Source organism: Pantherophis guttatus, chromosome 7 (genome assembly GCF_059756535.1).
Source record: "Pantherophis guttatus breed Tessera chromosome 7, ASM5975653v1, whole genome shotgun sequence".
In the NCBI taxonomy this organism is placed as follows: Eukaryota; Metazoa; Chordata; class Lepidosauria; order Squamata; family Colubridae; genus Pantherophis; species Pantherophis guttatus.
The window spans coordinates 81488272-81508803 of record NC_142069.1 but is presented as its reverse complement, the minus strand read 5'-3'; the positions used below and the strand labels follow the sequence as shown (position 1 = coordinate 81508803).

The following is a 20532-nucleotide window of genomic DNA, read 5'->3' as shown; positions in this document are numbered from 1 at the left end:
CCACCCACCACAGCACAGCAGAGGTCTCCAACCTTGGCAACTTTTAAGACTTGTGGACTTCAACTCCCAGAATTCCTCAGCCAGCAAAGCTGGCTGAGGAATTCTGGGAGTTGAAGTCCACAAGTCTTAAAAGTTGCCAAGGTCGGAGACCCCTGCCTTAAAGAGTTCTATTGCTCCTTTAAGAAGGGGCGGGGCAGTACAGCCGAACATGCAACGTCATCGCCGTGGGCGTGGCTAGGAAACAGGAAGACGCTGCTCGGGAGCCCCTCCCCTCCTCCTCCTTCTCCTCCCCCCCCCGCCCGGGAGCTCGCTCGTTACGCGCTTGTTGCACGTGTGAACCTAAGCAACCAGGTACGTTCCCGTGGAAGGCAGCGAAGGGGAGGTGGGTGGGTTCCCTTTAAGGAAATGCAGGGCAGCCTGAATCCGGGCAGGCTTCCAGCATTTCAGGCCCTTTGCAAAGCAGCGGGACTCGGTTGCCTCCTGCAGCCGGAAAGCAGGTGGGTTATCATGCCAGCTTCCCCGGGGAAGCGAGATTTCCTCTGGAGGAGGAAAACGCAGCAGCCTTGAAATAAGTGAAGCTGGGCATTGCCCTCTTGGGAGTGGGGAGGGAGGGAGGGGGCGGTGGCTGCAATAATTTCATACAACTCCAAGCAAAGTGGTTTTAAAAAATATATATATTTTTTTAAAAAAACCATTTTTTTTATTTTATAAACAAACAAACAAACAATACATAATCAATCATTCAATATATCTTCTGAATACGTCTTTTAAATCTTCTTTTTGCTCCTCCAATATTTATCATATCTTAATATTGTAAACAAACCAACAAACAATACATAATCAATCATTGAATATATCTTCTGAATACACAAAAATATTGAATAACTGTTCTCACTGTTAGGAAATTTCTTCCTTAGTTCTAGCTGGCTTTTCTTCTTTTCTTTTTTTTTGGAAAAGATTTTTTTTATGTTTAAACAAACATACATGAAACCATCTTCAATTGCAAACAGTGGGGTTTTTTTTGGTTTTTTTTTTTTTTGTGGCTTTTCTTCTTGATTAGCTTCCCTCCATTGCTCCTTTGTCTTGCCTTCCCAGAGAGGCTCCTCTTTTTTGGGGTATATTTTAGACCAGTGTTGTTGTTTTTTTAAATTTGATTTATATGCCGCCCTTCTCCGGAGACTCAGGGCGGCTTACAATGCGTTAAGCAATAGCCTTCATACTTTTGTATATTTTATACAAAGTCAGCTTATTGCCCCCACAAACTGGGTCCTCATTTAACCTACCTTAGAAAGGATGGAAGGCTGAGTCAACCTTGAGCCTGGTAAGATTCGAACCTGCAGAAATTGCAGGCAGCTGTGTTAATAACAGGGTGCATTAAACCACTGTACTACCAAGGCTCTTGGTTTCCCAGCCTTAGCAAAAAAAAATTTTTTAATTTTATTTATTTCTTTGCAAACAAAGTATATAACAACATATAGATCGCAGTGAGAACTTTACACAATACATTATCTTCAATCAGAGAATTATCTGCAGCTCGTTGCGCCCATGTAATACCTCTCCTACGCGAGCTGCACTGGCTCCCGGTGGTCTTCCAGGTGCGATTCAAGGTGTTACTTATCACCTTTAAAGCGCTCCGTGTTTTAGGACCTGGGTACCTACGAGACCGTCTTTTGCCACCGATAGCCTCCCACCGACCAGTTCGTTCTCACAGGGAGGGACTACTCAGGGTACCGTCAGTCAAATTATGCCGACTGGCGACTCCCAGGGGGAGGGCCTTCTCTGTGGGGGCTCCAACCCTTTGGAATGAACTGCCCCCTGAGATACGGAATATCCCTGATCTCCGTGCTTTCCGCCGTGCCCTCAAGACCCTGATGTTCCAACAGGCGGGGCTAAACATATGAACATGTGAATGTTTTTAAAATGTTATCTAATTTTAGGTTCTATTTAATTGGGCCAAACTATGTTATAATAATAATTTTAATTAGCAATTTTATGATGTTTGTGTATCTATATTTTTCTTGACTGTACACCACCTTGAGTCCTACAGGAGAAAGGTGGTATAGAAATATAATTAATTAATTAATTAATTAATTAATTAATTAATTAATCCAAATATACAAATAGAAAGTAAGAGCTACGCAACCTTATCCTCTTTTTATTCTGTTATTTAGCCAAGTATACCATTGGTCCCAACATTGAAAATATGCGGATTCTTAGCCCTAGCAACTTTTAAGATATGTGGACTTCAACTCCCCAGAATTCCCCAGCTGGCCAACTGGGGAATGCTGGGAGTTGAAGTCCATGCATCTTAAACAGTGGTGGGTTTCAGATTTTTTTTTACTACCGGTTCTGTGGGTGTGGCTTGGTGGGCGTGGCTTGGTGGGTGTGGCAGGGGAAGGATACTGTAAAATTTATTTATTTATTAGTTCAATTTATATGCCGCCCTCCTCCGAAGACTCAGGGCGACTTACAATGCACTCCACCCCATTCCAGGGGAAGGATACTGTAAAATCTCCATTCCCACCCCATTCCAGGGGAAGGATACTGTAAAATCCGAAAGCGGGAGGAGCGCAGAGGGCCCTGCGCGTGTGTGGCCACACCCATAATTCAATGTGCCCCATCCCCCCGAACTCCCCCCACTTTTGGCACGTGATGGCATGGTGGGCCCGGTAGGCCCGTTTTTTGTCCTCCCCAGGATCCAGAACCTTTCTAGGAGCCTGGGGAGGGCAAAAACGGCCTTCCCCACCTCCCTGGAAGCCCTCTGGAGGCCAGAAACAGCCTGTTTCCCGACTTCTGGTGGGCCCAGAAGGCCTGAAAATCAGCTGGCCAGCCGCACACATGCTTACCAATATGGCTCCACGTGCCACAGGTTCGCCATCACGGTTATAGACAATGTTTTTTGGGGGAAACCTCCCTTTTTAGTAACTTTTTCAAAGCCTCCAGGGAAGGGGCCAGCCTGCCTAAAATATTTGCATAGTGTCTAAAAACATGCAGCCTTTGCATTTGAGATCCAGCATTTCTAGCCTGTTTTTTCCCCTCTGCTGATGTTCTCTTGCCAAGGCCTGATACACACTTAACATTTCCGAGTTTGTCCTCTAGATGGCAGCAGCACCCACAGATGAGCAAAAATATTTCTCAGTCATTAATACCGTAATTGGGACTTTGTAACTTGGTTGTTAAGCGAAGTGGTTGCAAAGTGAAACGGCCGCTGTGCTTACGATCCCCCTTCAGCTTTCCTTTCCTTTGCAGACCTGCGAAGGTTATAAATGCGATGATTAGTTGCAAACTTAACTTTTTCCACATCACGATTCCCAAAATGTACAGTTTTTATTAGTTTAAAATATAAAATGCAAGAATACGGAAGCAAATAGAAGGAAAAATAAAGTAGGGAAAGGGGAAAGGAGTAGGACAAGTCTCAAGCTTGACCCATGCTGTGCTCCATATTGTTCTTTGGACAACAACAGGGTCAGGGTGGATTTGATTTAAATCACGATTGAAATCACTAGTAAAAAGGCTTGGTTTAAATCCACTCGATTTAAATCATAATTTTTAAAGAGCAACTGTCATCTCTGTCCTTCAGCAGCTCCTTCTCTGACCCACTGTTGACTCACCGACAGTCCCAATATTGCAGAATATAGAGCAGTGATGGCTAACCTTTTTGCTGTTGCGTGTCAAAAGCAGGGGGAGAGCGGGGGGATTGCGCGTGTGCGTGCCCACACCCACAATTCAACGCGCCCCCCCCGTGCATGTGTGCATGACCCCCCTGTGCTTTCCCCGTTTTTGGCACGTGATGACACGGTGGGCCAGGTAGGCCCGTTTTTTGCCCTCCCCAGGCTCCAGAGGCTTTCTTGGAGCCTGGGGAGGGCAAAAACAGCCTTCCCCACGCACCCGGAGACTGGCAACGGCCCATTTCCCAACTTCCAGTGGGACCGGAAGGCCTGGAAATCAGCTGGCCGGTGCACGCAAGCAGGCTGGAACTGAGTTAGGGCAACACTCGCGTGCCCACGGATATGGCTCCGTGTGCCACCTGTGGCACGCGTGCCATAGGTTCGCCATCATGGATGTAGAGCCTCATGGCTACATAACTAAGCTCCCATTTCATGCTGAATTAACTAAATCATTCATGTATCTTAAATAGAAAACTATCCTTAGATAGATTTTTTACTCCAAAAGCATTTTATTAAAATAAAATTGATAAAAATAAAAAAAAATCCAATTTAATTCAATTTTTTTTTATTTAAATAAAAAAATCTGATTTTTTTTTATTTAAAAAAAACCCTGAATAGGATAGTGGTTGCTTAAATGTGCAGGAATTCCTGTTGGTTTCTCATCCCAATGCGAGTCATCTCTGATCCTGCTTAATTTTTGAAATTAGCTAGGATGCTGTTTCCCTTGTTTGGAAGCGTCCACGTTAAGATTCATTCAAATAGAGTTTGTGAATGTATCTCTCTATGTCTGTCTTTCTGTCTTTGTCTGTTTGTCTGTCTCTGTATGTGTGTACGTGTTTCTCAATGTTAGCATCTTAAAAGATGTGCAGGTTGCTGGCTGGGGAATTCTGGGAGTTGTAGTTCACCCATCTTAAAATTGCTAAAGTTGAAAAAAAGCTGCTTAGAGACCCCACTTCCATCTGGAGCTTTCGAGATGAGCTGGACTTTATCTTCCCTGATTTCCATCCAGTAGGTTAATTTTTTTGTGGGTTTAGTGCTGGAATCAGGTAGGAGGCAAAGGATCTTAGTAGTTTCAATAGATTGTCTTTGTAAATTTCCTATAGTGGCTCAATTATTTAAAGAATGCTTCGAAGTTTTGCTCATTTTTCCAATTATATTTTCAAAATAGTTCATATTTTAAGAATCTGCTGGTACCTGAAATCATGAGTCCTGGGCTTATAGCAGGAGTCTGCACCTTTAAACACTCAAAGAGCCATTTGGACCCGTTTCCCACAGAAAACACCAGGAGCCACAAAACCTTTCTCGTGCCTGACTATTTCCTGAGCGACCACAAAACTAGCATATGTAGTTGAATTAAACGTTCTGTTTTCTTCTGAAACTTTTCTTTTCTTGGATTTATCCATGGTTGGCCTACCGGGGGTCAAAAAGCTCAATAAATCACATGCCGGCGGGTGTCACACATTGGTAGTTGTGACACATATTTTGAGTGACAGGGAGCCGCAGCAGAGGGGTGAAAGAGCCACATGTGGCTCCAGAGCCGTAGGTTGCTGACTCCTGGCGTATATGATATGGACTGGGTATTTTGCCAACCATCCATCCTGTTGGTGGATTGCTTAGTGCAAATCAAGGTCGCAAGGTGGTGGCTGCCATCTTGATTTTTTTTGATGTCTCGCACATGTCCATGGAGTTTTAGTGGTTGCATGAATATTGTTCTGAGAAATATGTTAGTCTGCCTTTCACTCCAAAGCAGCTTTACATTTAATCAGTGGCCAAATTCTGTCAGTCATCTCTGGAATTTGGGCCTAATTTAGGCACAATAATATCCCACGAATTTAGGCTGAATTCATGGCTTGGTCTTGCACGAGTGCAAAGGATAAACCATGATTCTCTGTTGGCCTTCACGGATCATTGACTTTTGCATGCTGAAGTTATTTCTGGAGATAGGACAATCCTCACCTGATCCATAAACTCAGAACATAGAAACAGAAAATTGACGGCAGAAAAGTAGCTAATCCTTAAGTCTGGCATTTGCGGGGGGTTTTTTTAATTGTCAGATGATGGACATGTTTATCCCAAGCCTGCTTAAGCACAGTTACTGATGATTGACCCACTACCTCTGCTGGAAATTGATTCCTCTTACCTGCACATTTCATGCTTTGATAACCCATGTAACTCAGTGGTGGGTTTCTACCGGTTCGTGCGAACTGGTACTGGCGTCGGTGGGAGGCTCTGCCCACCTGCCCGGACATCATCAGAAGGTTCTGCGCCAGTATGGGTTTCAAATCCTGTCACTACTGGTTTGCTTGTGGGCGCGCGACACTTCTGTGCATGTGCAGAGACATACGAGTGGGTAGGCGGAGCCTCCCGCCACCGCCGCTACTAGTTCGTGCAACCTGGGGTGAACTGGTAGCAACCCACCACTGTTCTGTGCCTGCGCAGAAGCGCCGTGCACGAGCGAAGCAAGCGCGCACAGTTCCAAACTGGTAGCGAAGGTAAGTGGAACCCATTACTGACGTAACTCAAGATTTGTGGAATGTCTGAACTGAGTTTCTGTAGTAAGGGAAACTTGCCCCTGGCACGAGCAGAATGCTTCCTTATGATCCAGAAAATACTGGTATTAATATTTCCACCAGTTGCCCTTAATAATTATGAAAGAATACCCTGTGGAGGAAAATCCTATAAGTGCTGGTAGGAGTATAATTTGGGAAGATTAAATAAAAGGTGTGGTGGTGGAAATTCTCTCTGACAGAGACTGCGTCGTCTGTTGAGGCTTGTCCGCCCTTAATCATAGTTCAATTACTTAAACCCTTAAAGAACCACAGAAATAATCTACTCAGGAGAGGAACTTTGCTGTTGGAGAAAGCCCCTTCCCCTGACTATATTTTATTGCTGCACTTCTTTAAACCAATGTATGGACTTCAACTCCCAGATTTCCATAGCCAACATTTGTGGGAGTTGAAGTCCACACATCTTAAGTTACCAAGTTTGAGAAACACTTCTTCAAGCTAAACATGGCTTGTTTAGATCTCTGTGGCTCCTCCTAATTCTCTCAGACATTGGATTATTAGAGGAGAGGAGAGGAGAAGAGGAGAGGAGAGGAGAGGAGAGGAGAAGAGAGAAGAGAAGAGAAGAGAAGAGAAGAGAAGAGAAGAGAAGAGAAGAGAAGAGAAGAGAAGAGAAGAGAAGAGACATGGCTTGTTTAGATCTCTGTGGCTCCTCCTGATTCTCTCAGACATTGGATTATTAGAGGAGAGGAGGAGAGGAGAGGAGAGGAGAGGAGAGGAGAGAATTCTTTATTGGCCAAGTGTGATTGGACACACAAGGAATTTGTCTTGTTGCATATGCTCCCAGTGTACATAAAAGAAAAGATACATTCATCAAGAACCATAAGGTACAATACTTAATGATAGTCATAGGGAACAAATAAGCAATCAAATCATATTAGGAAACAGTCAGTATAAATCATAAGGATACCAGCAACAAGGTTACAGTCATACAGTCATAAGTGGGAGGAGATGGGTGATGGGAACGATGAGAAGACTAATAGTAATAGTAATGCAGATTTAGTGAATAGTTTGACAGTGTTGAGGGAATTATTTGTTTAGCAGAGTGATGGCATTCGGGAAAAAACTGTTCTTGTGTCTAGTTGTTCTGGTGTGCAGTGCTCTATAGCGTCGTTTTGAGGGTAGGATTTGAAACAGGTTATGTCCAGGATGCGAGGGGTCTGTAAATATTTTCACAGCCCTCTTTTTGACTCATGCAGTATACAGATCCTCAATGGAAGGCAGGTTGATAGCCGTTGCTTTTTCTGCAGTTCTAATTATCCTCTGAATTCTGTGTCTGTCTTGCTAAAAGCCATTTAACAAGAATTAGTTTCCAGTCCAGTGGACTGGATGAATTCAGCAGTGAACCCTTTTCTCTATAAAACCTCCTTAGCCTCCATACCAATCATGGTTAGCTGTTTGTGGAAAGCCTCCTGAGATATCACAGAAGATTGCATAGGTTAGCTACGGTACATTTTGTTCTACCATACTACTTGTAGTTGGAGGGCTTTCCACTGTATTAAAAAACAGAAACTCCAAACAAAATACTTGTACCAGCTTTATCAGGGAGAGAAATGCGATACGGCAGAGGAGTTCTAAAAAAATAATAATCCGTAATTTAAACTTCATACTGTATGTTATCCATTTACCTGGAGCCGTAGTCAAGTCATTACACGTCAGCCTTAATAAAAACTACCCTTCAGGTTTAAGAATTAATAAAAGAATATAAGAAACCCCTCAAGGCTCTGCTTTATTGGGGCTAAGATTAGATGAATATAATTAAACAAATAAGATATGTTACGCCTCTTAATCTCTAGATCAGTGTTTCTCAACCATGGCTGCTTGAAGATGTGTGGACTTCAACTCCCAGAATCCCCCGGACAACTATGAACGCCACACATCTTCAAGTTGCCAAGGTTAAGAAACACTGCCCTAGACATTTTGTCCCCCTTTCTCCTATAATCATCTTTGTGCTTGCTTTCAAACCACAGATTTATTTATTTTATTTTTTATTTATTTTATTCAATTTGTATCCTGCCCTTCTCCTAATGGACTCAGGGCGGTGCACAGCCAGAACTAAAACACATACCAATACAAAATTTAAAATTTTTAAAAGAATTATATGACTTTGGCCCAAAATTTAAAACATTCAAACTAAAATCCATTGACAATTTAAAAGGCTAAAAAAAAAGGGGGGGGGTGGGGGTTTCACGCCAGCCCTGCTTGATGGAAAAGAAAAGTTTTTAGGGCACAGCGAAAGACCCGGAGATCCGATATCCTTCATATCTCCGGGGGCAAATCGTTCCAGAGGGCAGGAGCTGCCACAGAGAAGGCTCTCCCCCTGGGGGTCGCCAGCCGACATTGCCTGGCTGACAGCACCCTGAGGAGTCCCTCTCTGTGGGAGCGTACTGGTCGGTGGGAGGCTATCGGCGGCAGAAGGCGGTCCCGCAAATACCCAGGTCCTATGCCATGGAGTGCTTTAAAGGTGGTGACCAACACCTTGAAGCGCACCCAGAAGACCACTGGAAGCCAATGCAGTTCACGCAGGAGAGATGTCACATGGGAGCGCCCCCTCGCTCCCATAATCCCCCACGCGGCTGCATTCTGCACCAGTTGGAGCCTCCGGGTGCTCTTCAAGGGGAGCCCCATGTAGAGAGCATTGCAGTAGATCTGGCTTGTTCCATCTTTGCTCAGGCTCTACTACAAAGATACGATGTCGGGTGTTGCATGGGGTGACTGGTGACTTCACGGCTATGTCCATGAAGTTTCCTTTTAGACAGCACACAGAAGCCGCTAGTCTTGTCTTCTTCCAAAATACTCATCGTCTTAAGATGTCTTAATATCTTCCATCCAAGATGCTGCAGAAAAGAACAGGCAGAGCTGTGGGTGATGGGTGGGTGGAGTTAAGCACATCATCAGCTTAGAATCCTCACGTTGCCACAAATGGTCCAACTCCAACTGCTCTTGAATTCGGTTGACTCTTATCTGGCTCCAGTTTAGTGCTGAACTTTAGTTGACTAGATTCTTGCGTGTGTAAGGCTTGAGCAGTAAATCCTTGTTGAGTACAGTTTAACCTATGGTCCTGATCCTTTGCATCTGACATTAATCAAGTCCAGAAATGTCAAACTCAAGGCCCTGGGCCTGGATCCGGCCCGCGGGGTACTTAGATCTGGCCTGCGGCGTCGCCCTGGAAACAGTGAATGACCAGCCTGTGGTGTCTCTGCCAGCAAAAATGGAGCTCGGGAGGGCCGCGTGTAGCCCTCTCGAGCTCCGTTTTCGCTGGTAGAGGGTTGCAGGAGGCTGTTGCAGCCGAAAACGGAGCTCAGGAGCCCATTTTCGCTGGCAAAGCGCTCAGGCCACCACAGGCTCCCCCGACACGAGTGACGTTGACCTGGCCCCCCAAGTGACACACCCCTGGCCCTCCAAGGTCAAACACAATCCTTATGCGGCCCTCAAGGAAATTGAGTTTGAAGCCCCTGATCTAGTCAATTAAAGTAAATACTAAATTGTAAATTTAGTAAATACTAAATTTACAATTTAGTAAATACTAAATACTAAATTAAATACTAAATTGGCACCACAGAAGGGTCAATGGGATTCAAGAGAGGCTGGACTTCACCTGTTTGTGAGAATGTAATGACTCTTAACTGAAACGATGAGGTGCTTAACTCCGCCCTATGGTTCTACCTGTAGCACCTGTAGGTACGGGAAGGGTTTTGTGGCTTCTTTTCTGTGGGAAACAGGTCCAAATGGCTCTTTTGAGTGTTTAAGGTTGCAGACCCCTGGGCCAGGGGTAGTATTCATTTACTTTCGCTACCGGCTCACAAATGTGAGTGCATGTGCAGATCATAAAAAACAGGATGTGATGACATCCAGGCGGGTGGGCGGACCCTTCCGCAGCCGCCGCTACCAGTTCGCACAAACCAGATAGAACCGGCTGAATATCACCACTGTTACTGGCTGAGACTAGTGATCCCCAGGTGAAACTTACGCTGCCTTCAACTCAACTCCTGATGCTGTCCTGCACCAGCCCGTGTTTCTATCAGGGTAACCATTCAGAAGTGCTTGGCGGTTGGTGCACTCTACTGTACAAAGACAGTATGGCGCGCATCCCTGGGATGACCAACGGATAGAATATTTGGATATTCTTCCGTGAGCCCCAGAAGAGAATGACAACATGGAGTTTGGCTCTTTGGCCCCTTTCTACCATCTGTGATGCTTTAGAGCAGCGTTTCTCAACGGTGGCAACTTTAGGATCAGGTGGGGAATTCTGGAAATTGAAGTCCATCCCTCTTAAAAGTTGGCAAGGTTGAGAGAGCCCTGCTTTACAGAAGTGCTGATAACATGGGGTGGATGGATTTCAGAGGGGGTGGAAATGAAACTTTAGATTTTTTTGCCTAGCCTTTAATTGAAATTTAACTTTTCCTTCGATACTGGACAGAATCAGCAAAGTAATCCAGAAAAGTCTATCAATCTCACTGGTATTCTTCCCTTAAAAAGGGTATTGTCTTATTACCGACTTGATGCATGCATAAAGAAGCACTTACTCTACTACATAACATTCTTTCTATACTTCGATAACTGTATTTGAGCATAACTGGTTTCCTCTGTAACACGATCAAAGTAGTTTATTTAAATGGGTTTTTCTGAGAACGTTTGGAGAGGCTGCCTACCACAGAAAGGATTAAAAGGCCTTGCTTTAGATATAATTTTTTTGTTTTTTGTTTTCCCACTCCCTATAATAGTGCCTGGATGGAATCGGACACTTTTGAATGTGAGCTGTGTGGATTAACAGCCCCTTACAGCTACTATGGACATAAACCTCCCAACGCCTACTCAGTCACGTAAGTAGATGGCCCTTCCCATTTTTTTCTCACTACTCAGGACCTGTTCCATGGAGAAGCCACACAGCTGATCACCAGGGGTACTTCTTGCACCAAAGGCAGACCCCCGGAGGGACAGGAGCACAGGGGAGAGTGGGTGATCAGCTGTGTGGATCATCAGCTGTGAAAATATCTACAGAGCCCTCACATCCTGGACATAAATTGTTTCAACGTCTACCCTCAAAAAGATGCTATAGGGCGCCGCACACCAGAACAACTAGACACAAGGACAGTTTTTTTCTTGAATGCCATCACTCTGCTAAACAAATAATTCCCTCAACACTGTCAAATCATTTACTAAGACTGTATTACTATTATTCTTCTCTTCCTTACTAGTATCTATCTCTTCCCACTTATTACTATAACCATGTTGCTTGTATCTTTCAATTTATATTGTTTTTATTTGTTTCCTAGTATGATTTGATAGCTTATTAGTAACCTTGACTATCATTAAGTGTTGTATCTTGTTATTTTTGATGAATGTATTTTATTCTCCTTATGTACACTGAGAGCATATGCACCAAGACAAATTCCTTGTGTGTCCAATCACACTTGGCCAATAAAGAATTCTATTCTATTCTATTCTATTCTATTCTATTCTATTCTATTCTATTCTATTCTATTCTATTCTATTCTATTCTATTCTATTCTATTCTACCCTACCCTACCCTACCCTACCCTACCCTACCCTACCGTACCCTACCCTACCCTACCCTACTCTACTCTACTCTACTCTTGATCATTCCTTTCCTTTTTCAAAGTCTGGGTTGGCACTTCCTGTAACTATTCCTTTAGGCAGTAGTATGGCCCTGAAGTGAAGTAAGGTACGTGGTGGCTCAATGCCTAAGATGCTGAGCTTGTCAAGCGAAAGGTCGGCAGTTCAGTGGTTCGAATCCCTAGTGCCGCGTAACAGGAGTGAGCTCCCGTGACTTGTCCCAGCTTCTGCCAACCTAGCAGTTTGAAAGCACGTAAAAAATGCAAGTAGAAAAATAGGGAACACCTTTGGTGGGAAGGTAACAGTGTTCCGTGCACCTTTGGCGTTTAGTCATGCCGGTCACATGACCACGGAGACGTCTTTGGACAGCGCTGGCTCTTCGGCTTTGAAACGGAGATGAGCACCAACCCCTAGAGTCTGGAACGAGTAGCACATATGTGCGAGGGGAACCTTTACCTTTACCTTTTATGGCCCTGAATAATCCAGAAGGCCACATCTCAACATTAAAGCTTTTGGTGGGTTGGAGGCCTGGAGAACCACATTTATCTTCCAGATTCTGAAAGCCTCACCCACCACCATCAACTGAGAGGTAGCTATGGCCACCCTGGGACCAACCTCTGCCTTGAAGACATCTCAGATGCTTCTGAGGTCTATCAGCAGCCTGCTCACAGGCTCCTTCTTTTCTCCCATGTTTTAACATTTATTTGATTTTTGAAGGAACAATGGGTGGTTTTCTCTTGTTTTAGCAATTGGGCGTATTTTGAAATACCATGTTTCCCCAAAAATAAGACCCCGTCTTATATTTTTTTGAACCCCGAAATAAGCACTTGGCCTTATTTTCGGGGAGGTCTTATTATTTTGGGGCGAATGGAGCAAGAGGGGGCTCCTTTTGCCGTCTTACCTGATTTCCAGCTCTGTGTTTAAATATTTTCGGGGAGGGCTTATTTTCAGGAGGAGGCTTATTTTAGTACATGTGATCAAAAGCCTGATTGGGCTTATTATTAGGGGATGTCTTATTTTCGGGGAAACAGAGTAGTCTCTAGTAAACTAATCTGTCCTGGACGTATGATCATAATGATGCCTGCCTGTTATGGTCATATGTCGTAATGGTGGTAAAATGGGCCAGTCACATAACTGACCAGATTTTACAACCTTTTTTTTGTGGTCGGTCAATAAGCGAATGCAGCAGTCGTTAAATGAACCGGTGATTCATTACAGCTCAGTTTTGCTGAAAACCGGAAGTGCCGATTTTCAACAAACGGTCATAAAATGCAATCGTGGGACATTGCAAAGGGCTGAAAATGCAGCTGTGTTGCCAAGCACCTGAAGTTTGATCACATGATGATGGAGGGGCCTGATCCTCTGAACTTCAAATTCAGGTCATTTTTTTTTTTTTTTGAGTCAATCAAAATTGACTCAAAATTGACAATGATGAGTTTCTTGGCTTATTTATTTATTTATTTATTTATTTATTTATTTTATTGAATTTCTATACCGCCCTTCTCCCGAAGGACTCAGGGCGGTGAACAGCCACAGGATAAAACACATAAATACAAAAATTTAAAATAAAATAAAAACGAATTAAATAATTTGGCTGAACAAATTTAAAATACCCCATAATTTAAAAACAAATTAAAATTTACATTTAAAAAGGGGAGAAGATTTAGGTCAGGCCAGCTTGATGAAATAAAAAAGTCTTAAGCGCGCGACGGAAGGTGCGCAGATCCGGGATCCTCCGTATCTCCGGGGGGAGCTCGTTCCAGATCGTAGGTGCCCCCACAGAGAAGGCTCTCCCCCTGGGGGCCGCCAGTCGACATTGTTTGGCCAACGGCACCTGGAGGAGCCCCTCTCTATGGGAGCGTACTGGCCAGTGGGAGGCTATTGGTGGTAGCAGGCGGTCCCGTAGATAACCAGATCCTAAGCCATGGAGTGCCTTATCAACCGCCTCCTATTTTTAAGATAGGAAGCTGCTGATCTCGAAACTCAGAGGGGCTTTGCTTAGAGCTGGGAAGCGTCTGTGTGCTTAAATTGCAATTGTGGGTTTTGTTTTGTTTTTTACAGCCTCCTGGAAGACTGTTATGTTATGAAGGACCCGTTCACCCCAGACAAGGACAAATTCCTTATCCTTGGAGCGCGTTGTAGTCTCTGTCACAAACGGGTGTGTGCTGGCCCGGTAAGTATCATGTGATCCCTCTGTACGTCTGTCGCTGGTGTCTGTGTTCCTCGGTCAACTACTGGCATCAGAGTTAGACAGCCAGCTTTTCTGAATTCCAAAATGTCATTCCAGAGTCGGGACTCAAGGCCTCCGTTATTTTTAAAGGAGCAGACAATTGTCATCGGGGTCAAAATAACCTTTAGCTACCCTGCAAGGGGTCCTCGACTTAACAACCATTCATTCAGTGACTGTGCAAAGTTACGGCGGCGGCATTGAAGAAAAAAAAAAAGGACTTACGATCAGTCCTCCCTCTTACAACAGCCGCAGTGTCTCTACGGTCACAGGATCTACATTTGGGCACGTGGCAACCAGAATGTACCAGCATAGTCCTCGATTTACAACAGTTCGTTTAGTGGCCATTCAAAGTTGCAACGGCACTGAAAAAAGTGACGTACGACCGTTTTTCACAGCTACGACCTTTACGGGCATCCCCCACGATCACGAGATCAAAATTCAAATGCTTGACAGCTGGCATGGATTTATGACCATTACGGTGTCCTCTGGTCACACAATCCCCTTTTTGCGACCTTACGACAAACGAAGTCAATGGGGAAGCCAGATTCATTTACTAACCGGGTTGCTAACTTATCAACTGCAAGTGATTCACTTAACGACTGTGGCAAGAAAGGCCGTAAAATGGAGCAAAATGCACTCAACAAATGTCTCGCTTAACAACAGAAATTTTGGTCGGAATTGTGGTCATAAGTCAAAGACTGCCTATATAGGAAAATTGGAGAAAAAAAAGAGATCCAGAAAAATTGCTTTGGTGCCCCCTAGTGGCCCTGTGGGTCAGCCCAGGTAGAGTGTTCTTATCACGAGGAGACCAGCGATATTTTCGACCAGCGACATTTGTGCTGCTCCCCTAAAATAGTCGATGTCCCCAGATTAGGCCAACTCCACCCCCATATTTTTGGCAGTGCAGTCATTGAGGCCTTTTTAATAGTTGTCCCTGATTGCAAGTTTAGGGCGATATGCCATGTAGTCCACTGCCTTTGTAGTCCAGATAGTATCTTAATTCACATCTTCAATTGTAGTGACCTCTGTACTTAAAAACCAGTATTTTTCGAACTTGGCAATTTGTAGGAATTCAGGGAGCTGAAGTCCATCCATGCATCTTAAAAGTGAGCAAAGTTAGAAAAACATTGATTTCAATGAATAAACGACCGACGAAGCGCTAGTGAAGAATTGAGGCACAGCCAAGCTTATTATAGAAGTGAATGTTACACTCTGAATATATAGAATGTAATGTCTGGCTCTGGAGCGTTACTAAACGATTACACCCATCCACCCACACCGATACACATACACACCCTCCGTCCCAGCCACTCACCAGGCAGGGTTTGTCTCAACTCCTTTGGCTGGCCAGGCGCAGGAGATGAGATCCAACAGCCTGGCTCAGTTGCTATGCCCCTCAGCGCCCCCCCTCCCCCAAATCCAGTTATTTTGTGAATATTGGACCAACTTTCTTCCGAAGACACTAAAAGGAAGACTCTGAGGGGGAAAAAAAAGAGTGGGTGGAATTAAATACTTTCTCACTTCGTTCTGTTCCATTCTGAGGGAACAGGGTGGACTCTGGCTGGAGAGGTTCAGGCCTTGTAGAACAGAGATGGAGGAATGGATAGCTGGAGGTGTAGGTAGGTAGATAGATAGATACGGAGTTTGAAGTACTTTTTGCCTGTCCCGAGTTCCCAAAAGTGGTAGATTGCGAAGGCACGAGGAGGAATTCTTTGATCTCCTACTCTGTTAAAGGTAAAGGTTCCCCCACTCATGCGTGCTAGTCGTTCCCGACTCTAGGGGGCGGTGCTCATCTCCGTTTCAAAGCCGACGAGCCAGCGCTGTCCAAAGACGTCTCTGTCGTCATGTGGCTGGCATGACCAAATGCCGAAGGCGCACGGAACGCTGTTACCTTCCCACCAAAGGTGGTCCCTATTTTTCTACTTGCATTTTTTATCTGCTTTCGAACTGCTAGGTTGGCAGAAGCTGGGACAAGTAACGGGAACTCACCCCATTACGCAGCACTAGGGATTCAAACGCTGAACTGCCGATCTTTTGATCGACAAGCTCAGCGTCTTAGCCGCTGAGCCACCGCGTCCCGCGTATTCTGTTAATTTCTCCCAAAGAATTAAAGATGGCGGATAATTTTTATTCCCACCAGGGCCCAGCAGGGCAAGAGCTGAACTGGATTCTGCTTGCTGAGCTTGGAGGGCACTTTCACTGGCCCAAAGCAGACTTCTGATCATGGTTTCTAGGGCAAGCCACTTCAGGAAAGGTCTACATCTTTTCAGGATGGTCTCTTCATGCCGAGTCTTGCGTTTGTGTCTCTTGCCGAGAAGAATTGCACGTATGAACAGATTGCATCAAATGTGATCGGAAATGGCCAGAATCTCTGACCTGCTGTGAGGCTTGTCAGAAAGGAGTGATTTTCCCAAGTTGTGCAAACATTTTTTTTCCCCCTCCCAGTTTCCATTCACCCACATATGGGTGTGCTCAGAAGCAATGATTCATGAGCCATTTCGTTCCTCATTTCCCTTTCTGAAAATGAGGAAACTAAAAGTTATTCAGGGAAATGTCATGACAACCGGTTGTGGTTTGCATCTGGAACAGAAGCGACAGGTGGTCCTCGATTTATGACCGCAACTGAGCCCAAATTTATGTTGCCTAAAGTCAAACATTTGTTGAGTGCCTCGTTTTATGGCTTTTCTTGCCACTGTTGTTAAATGAATCAGTGGTTTAGTAACACGGTTGTGAAGTGAATCTGGCCTTCCCATTGACGTCGCTTGTCAGGAGGTCGCAAAAGGGGATCACGTGACACACACACACCCCCGGGACGCTGCCACCGTCATAAATATGAACCAGTTGCCAAGATATCTGAATTATGATCACATGACCATGGGGATGCTGCAACTTGAAAAACGGTCACTTTTTCCAGTGCTGTTGTAATTTTGAACGGTCACTAAATGAACTCAGAAGTCCAGGACTTGGCTCAATAGCAGTACCTGTGAGTGGGATCTTGAAGTCCTAATGGTACCGTTTTACAAAGCCTTAGTATGACCGCACTTGGAATACTGCATCCAATTTTGATCACCACAATATTAAAAAGATGTTGAAACACTGGAAAGACTGCAGAGAAGAGCAACAAGGATGATTAGGGGCCTGGAGGCTAAAACTTATGAAGGACGGTTGCAGGAATTCGGTTTGTCTAGTCTAGTGAGAAGAAGGACATGGGGCGACATGATAAGAGTGTTTCAATATTTGAAGGGCTACTACGGGGGTCGGCAACCTTAAACCCTCAAAGAGCCACAAAGGTCCTAACGGGAAGCTCCCTGTTCAATTCTGGAGCCAACTGGAAGTCCGGTTCCCCCACCATAGAGTCTCCTCCTAGTGTGGTGTTCTTTTTCCTCTACCTGTCCTAACCAAAGCCTTATCAATTGTGGAGCCGACTGGAAAACCCGTCCCTTGCCATAAAGTCTCCTCCTGGCACGCCATGCTCCCCCCCGCACTAACCGGAAGCTCCTCTCAAAATTGTGGCGCCGACTAGTGACAGGGAGCCGCAGCAGAGGGATGAAAGAGCCACATGCGGCTCCAGAGCCACGGGTTGCTGACCCCTGGGCTACTACAAAGATGCGAGGTCTGTTGTGGCTCCGTTGCTTGAGCCTGGGCTATCGACAGATGCAGACTCTGAGAGTGAGGGAGAGGAGTTGGCAAGGCCTCCCTCTCCAGGACCCTCCTCTCTGGCAATGCCTCCGGAGGATACCAAAGGCCAAAAGATAGCCCAGAACCAAGCACGTCCCCGCAGCCACAGGTGGACAGCAACGAAGAAGATAAGTGCTGGCTGGACCCTCGGCAGAGGCGCAGGGAGAAGCGTGCGCAGCAGAGGGGAAGGCGTGCCAGAGATTAGCTGAGTCACTGGACCACACCCCACAGGGTATAAATGTGGGTGTGGTGGCCGGTTCACTTTGTGACGAGCAAAAACTAGAAATAATCCATGATCTCTGCGTTACTGGACTTCTGCCTGCCTTGTCGGACTGCATTTGGACTAATCCTTGTATTGCGGAAACTTTGCCTGCTTTATCGGAATGCTTGCAGTCTAATCTTTGTTTTATGTGAGTAAAGTCTGAATTGGCAGTTAGCCACTGGGTTGCTGCCAGCTTTATCTTCAAAGATTTTGTCGTGTGGCTTATTAACTCCGGGCTGTCTGTGGGGGTGCGTGTGTGGGACGGGGACAGAACAAGGTCAGACTATTTTCCAGAGCATCAGAAGACAAAACAAGAAGCAATGGATGGAAACTGAACAAAGAGATATCCAACCTAGAACAGTTCTAACTGTCAGGAGAAATATCCTGACAGTTAGAACAATCAACTAGTGATTATAACTTGCCCAAAGTTGTACTGCTCACAGTTCTACACAGAGCCTCCTCAAAGCAAGGAGGACCAAGGCCAAAGAACACCTCTGTTGGAATGAAGGTTTGTTAATCCGACTCACGGGTTGATTTTTCCTTTTTCTATTTATTTTTCAGGACTGCAGTCTTTTCTATTCCAAACGGTTTTGCCTCCCTTGCGTGAAAGCGCACATAACTGAATTTCCTTTGGAAATAGAAGAAGATTTGAAAAAAAAAGCACACTCAAAATCGTCCAAAAAAGGAGATTCTAAGAATTTGGGGAAAAGCTAGGGTTGATTTTACTGCAGAATATACTTTTGGTTCACTAGAATAAAAATGGGGTCTCTGGTAGTAGATGGTATTGTTTTAATTCGTTGCGAATTTTAAGCTGCTATCTTGTTAAGCTTATCTGGCAGACAACCGCTGCTAACCAGGAGAGCTGGCTTTGAATATAAAACAGGCCTGGAATAAACTAGCCAAACCTGATATTCCTGTTTAGAAGGATTGAGATACAGGAGATAAAGAGTTCCGTTTTTGGTTTATATTTCTCTTTTAAGCATAGCCCAACTTCCACAGCTCTGCTACCTTCTGTGAGGGTCAGTTTCCAACTTCTATTCTGTATTTGCATCATCATCTCCTTTTAACCACCCCATAATCCCTTGCGGGGTGGAGTCTGGGCAACTGAATGGAGCTAGCAGAGGGTTTAATGGCCAGATGCCCTTCCTGTCGCCAATGGGGAGTTTTGTTCAGCAGATCTATTCTCAGTGTGCCCAGAGAGAGAAATATCTACCTCTAACTAGGATCGAACTCACAGCCTCCTGATTGTGAGGTGTGAGAGCCACCTCTAGGCCATCGCACCACTCCCCATTCTGGATTTGCATCTGGATCTGAAAAATCAACATGGTGGCTACAGCAGTGCAATTAAAGCTCATCGCCTGTTGTGGTCTGCCAGCAGCTTGTGGAGCTGGCAGCGGAGTCAGACAGTGAGGAGGCTGGGGAAGAACATGGGCCAGTCCTGGAGTCTGGGGAAGGCCCGGACGAGGGCTCTGCGTTGGAGGCAGAGACGGGGCCAGGGCCATCTGGGAGTCATGCACGCACTCCGGAGCCTCCAGACTTGGACAGCAGAGAGGCAGAGGAACAGGAGGAGCCCGTTCCTAGTGCACGCATGCGCAGAGCTGCCAGAAGGCAAGAGCAGCTAAAGCAAAAGGGACGACTCAGGAGAAATGCCAGGAAATGACTGGCCCCTCCCATAAGGCTTAAAAGAGAAACAAAGGCACTTGGGCTTTTTGCAGGAAAGCAAAGTTGCTAACTCTGTTTCCAGCTGGCATCTCTTTTTGTTTTTGAATTTCGTGGGGCTTTGTCAAGTAAGGCCTTTGGCAGGGTGTCAAAGAAGATAAAGGTTGGTGATTATCCCGAAGGACTTCTTCTGAAGGACTTGTTTTGCAACTAATTGGGACTCAGCTGGGAATGAACGTAATTCTCAGCTGTTACAATAAGATAGGTTTGTTTGGGACTAATTGTGTCTTGTAATGACTCCATTCCCATCCCACTGCAGGGGAAGGATATTGCAAAATCTCCATTCCCACCCCACTCTAGGGGAAGGATACTGCAAAATCCCCATTCCCTCCCTACTCCTGGGGGAAGGATATTGCAAAATCCCCATTCCCACCCTACTCGGGGCCCAGCCAGAGGTGGTATTTGCTGGTTCTCCAAACTACTCAAAATTTCCGCTACCGGTTCTCCAGAACCTGTCAGAACCTGCTGGATTTCACCCCTGGTTCCTGCGGTATCTGACTACATGACACGGCCAGGCGGTCCATCAATTTAAAATATGAAGGCAATAAATGGAATTGGCTCCCAAATCCGTGCTAGCAAATGTTTAATGCACAAAGAGCAAATACTTCTCCGTGCTGTTACTTGTTCAGTTGGGCCAGTGTCGAAAACTCTGGCCTCAGGCCATTTCCACATGGAAATGATAGCTCTACAGTGGAATTAATTGGGTGCCAACTCAGTCTTTCCACATTTTTGCAGGCTTTGGCCAGGGCTATTTCCCACTTTCTTCCTGATGTAAAAAGGCCAGTTGAGGAAATGCTAAAGACCCATGTCATGGTTGCAAAATCAGAAGTCCCT

The 20532-nt window shown here is 45.2% G+C and overlaps 1 protein-coding gene across 1 annotated transcript; it reads left to right on the top strand.

Moving 5' to 3' along the window:
• The first annotated feature begins 204 nt into the window (after window positions 1-204).
• Window positions 205-18753, top strand: CDPF1 (cysteine rich DPF motif domain containing 1). The gene is made up of 4 exons (XM_034440366.3): window positions 205-351; window positions 10957-11055; window positions 13871-13982; window positions 18541-18753. The coding sequence occupies exons 2-4, from the start codon at window positions 10964-10966 to the stop codon at window positions 18691-18693; spliced, it is 357 nt and encodes a 118-aa protein (XP_034296257.1). The 5' UTR covers window positions 205-351; window positions 10957-10963; the 3' UTR covers window positions 18694-18753.
• Window positions 18754-20532: the final 1779 nt, after the last annotated feature.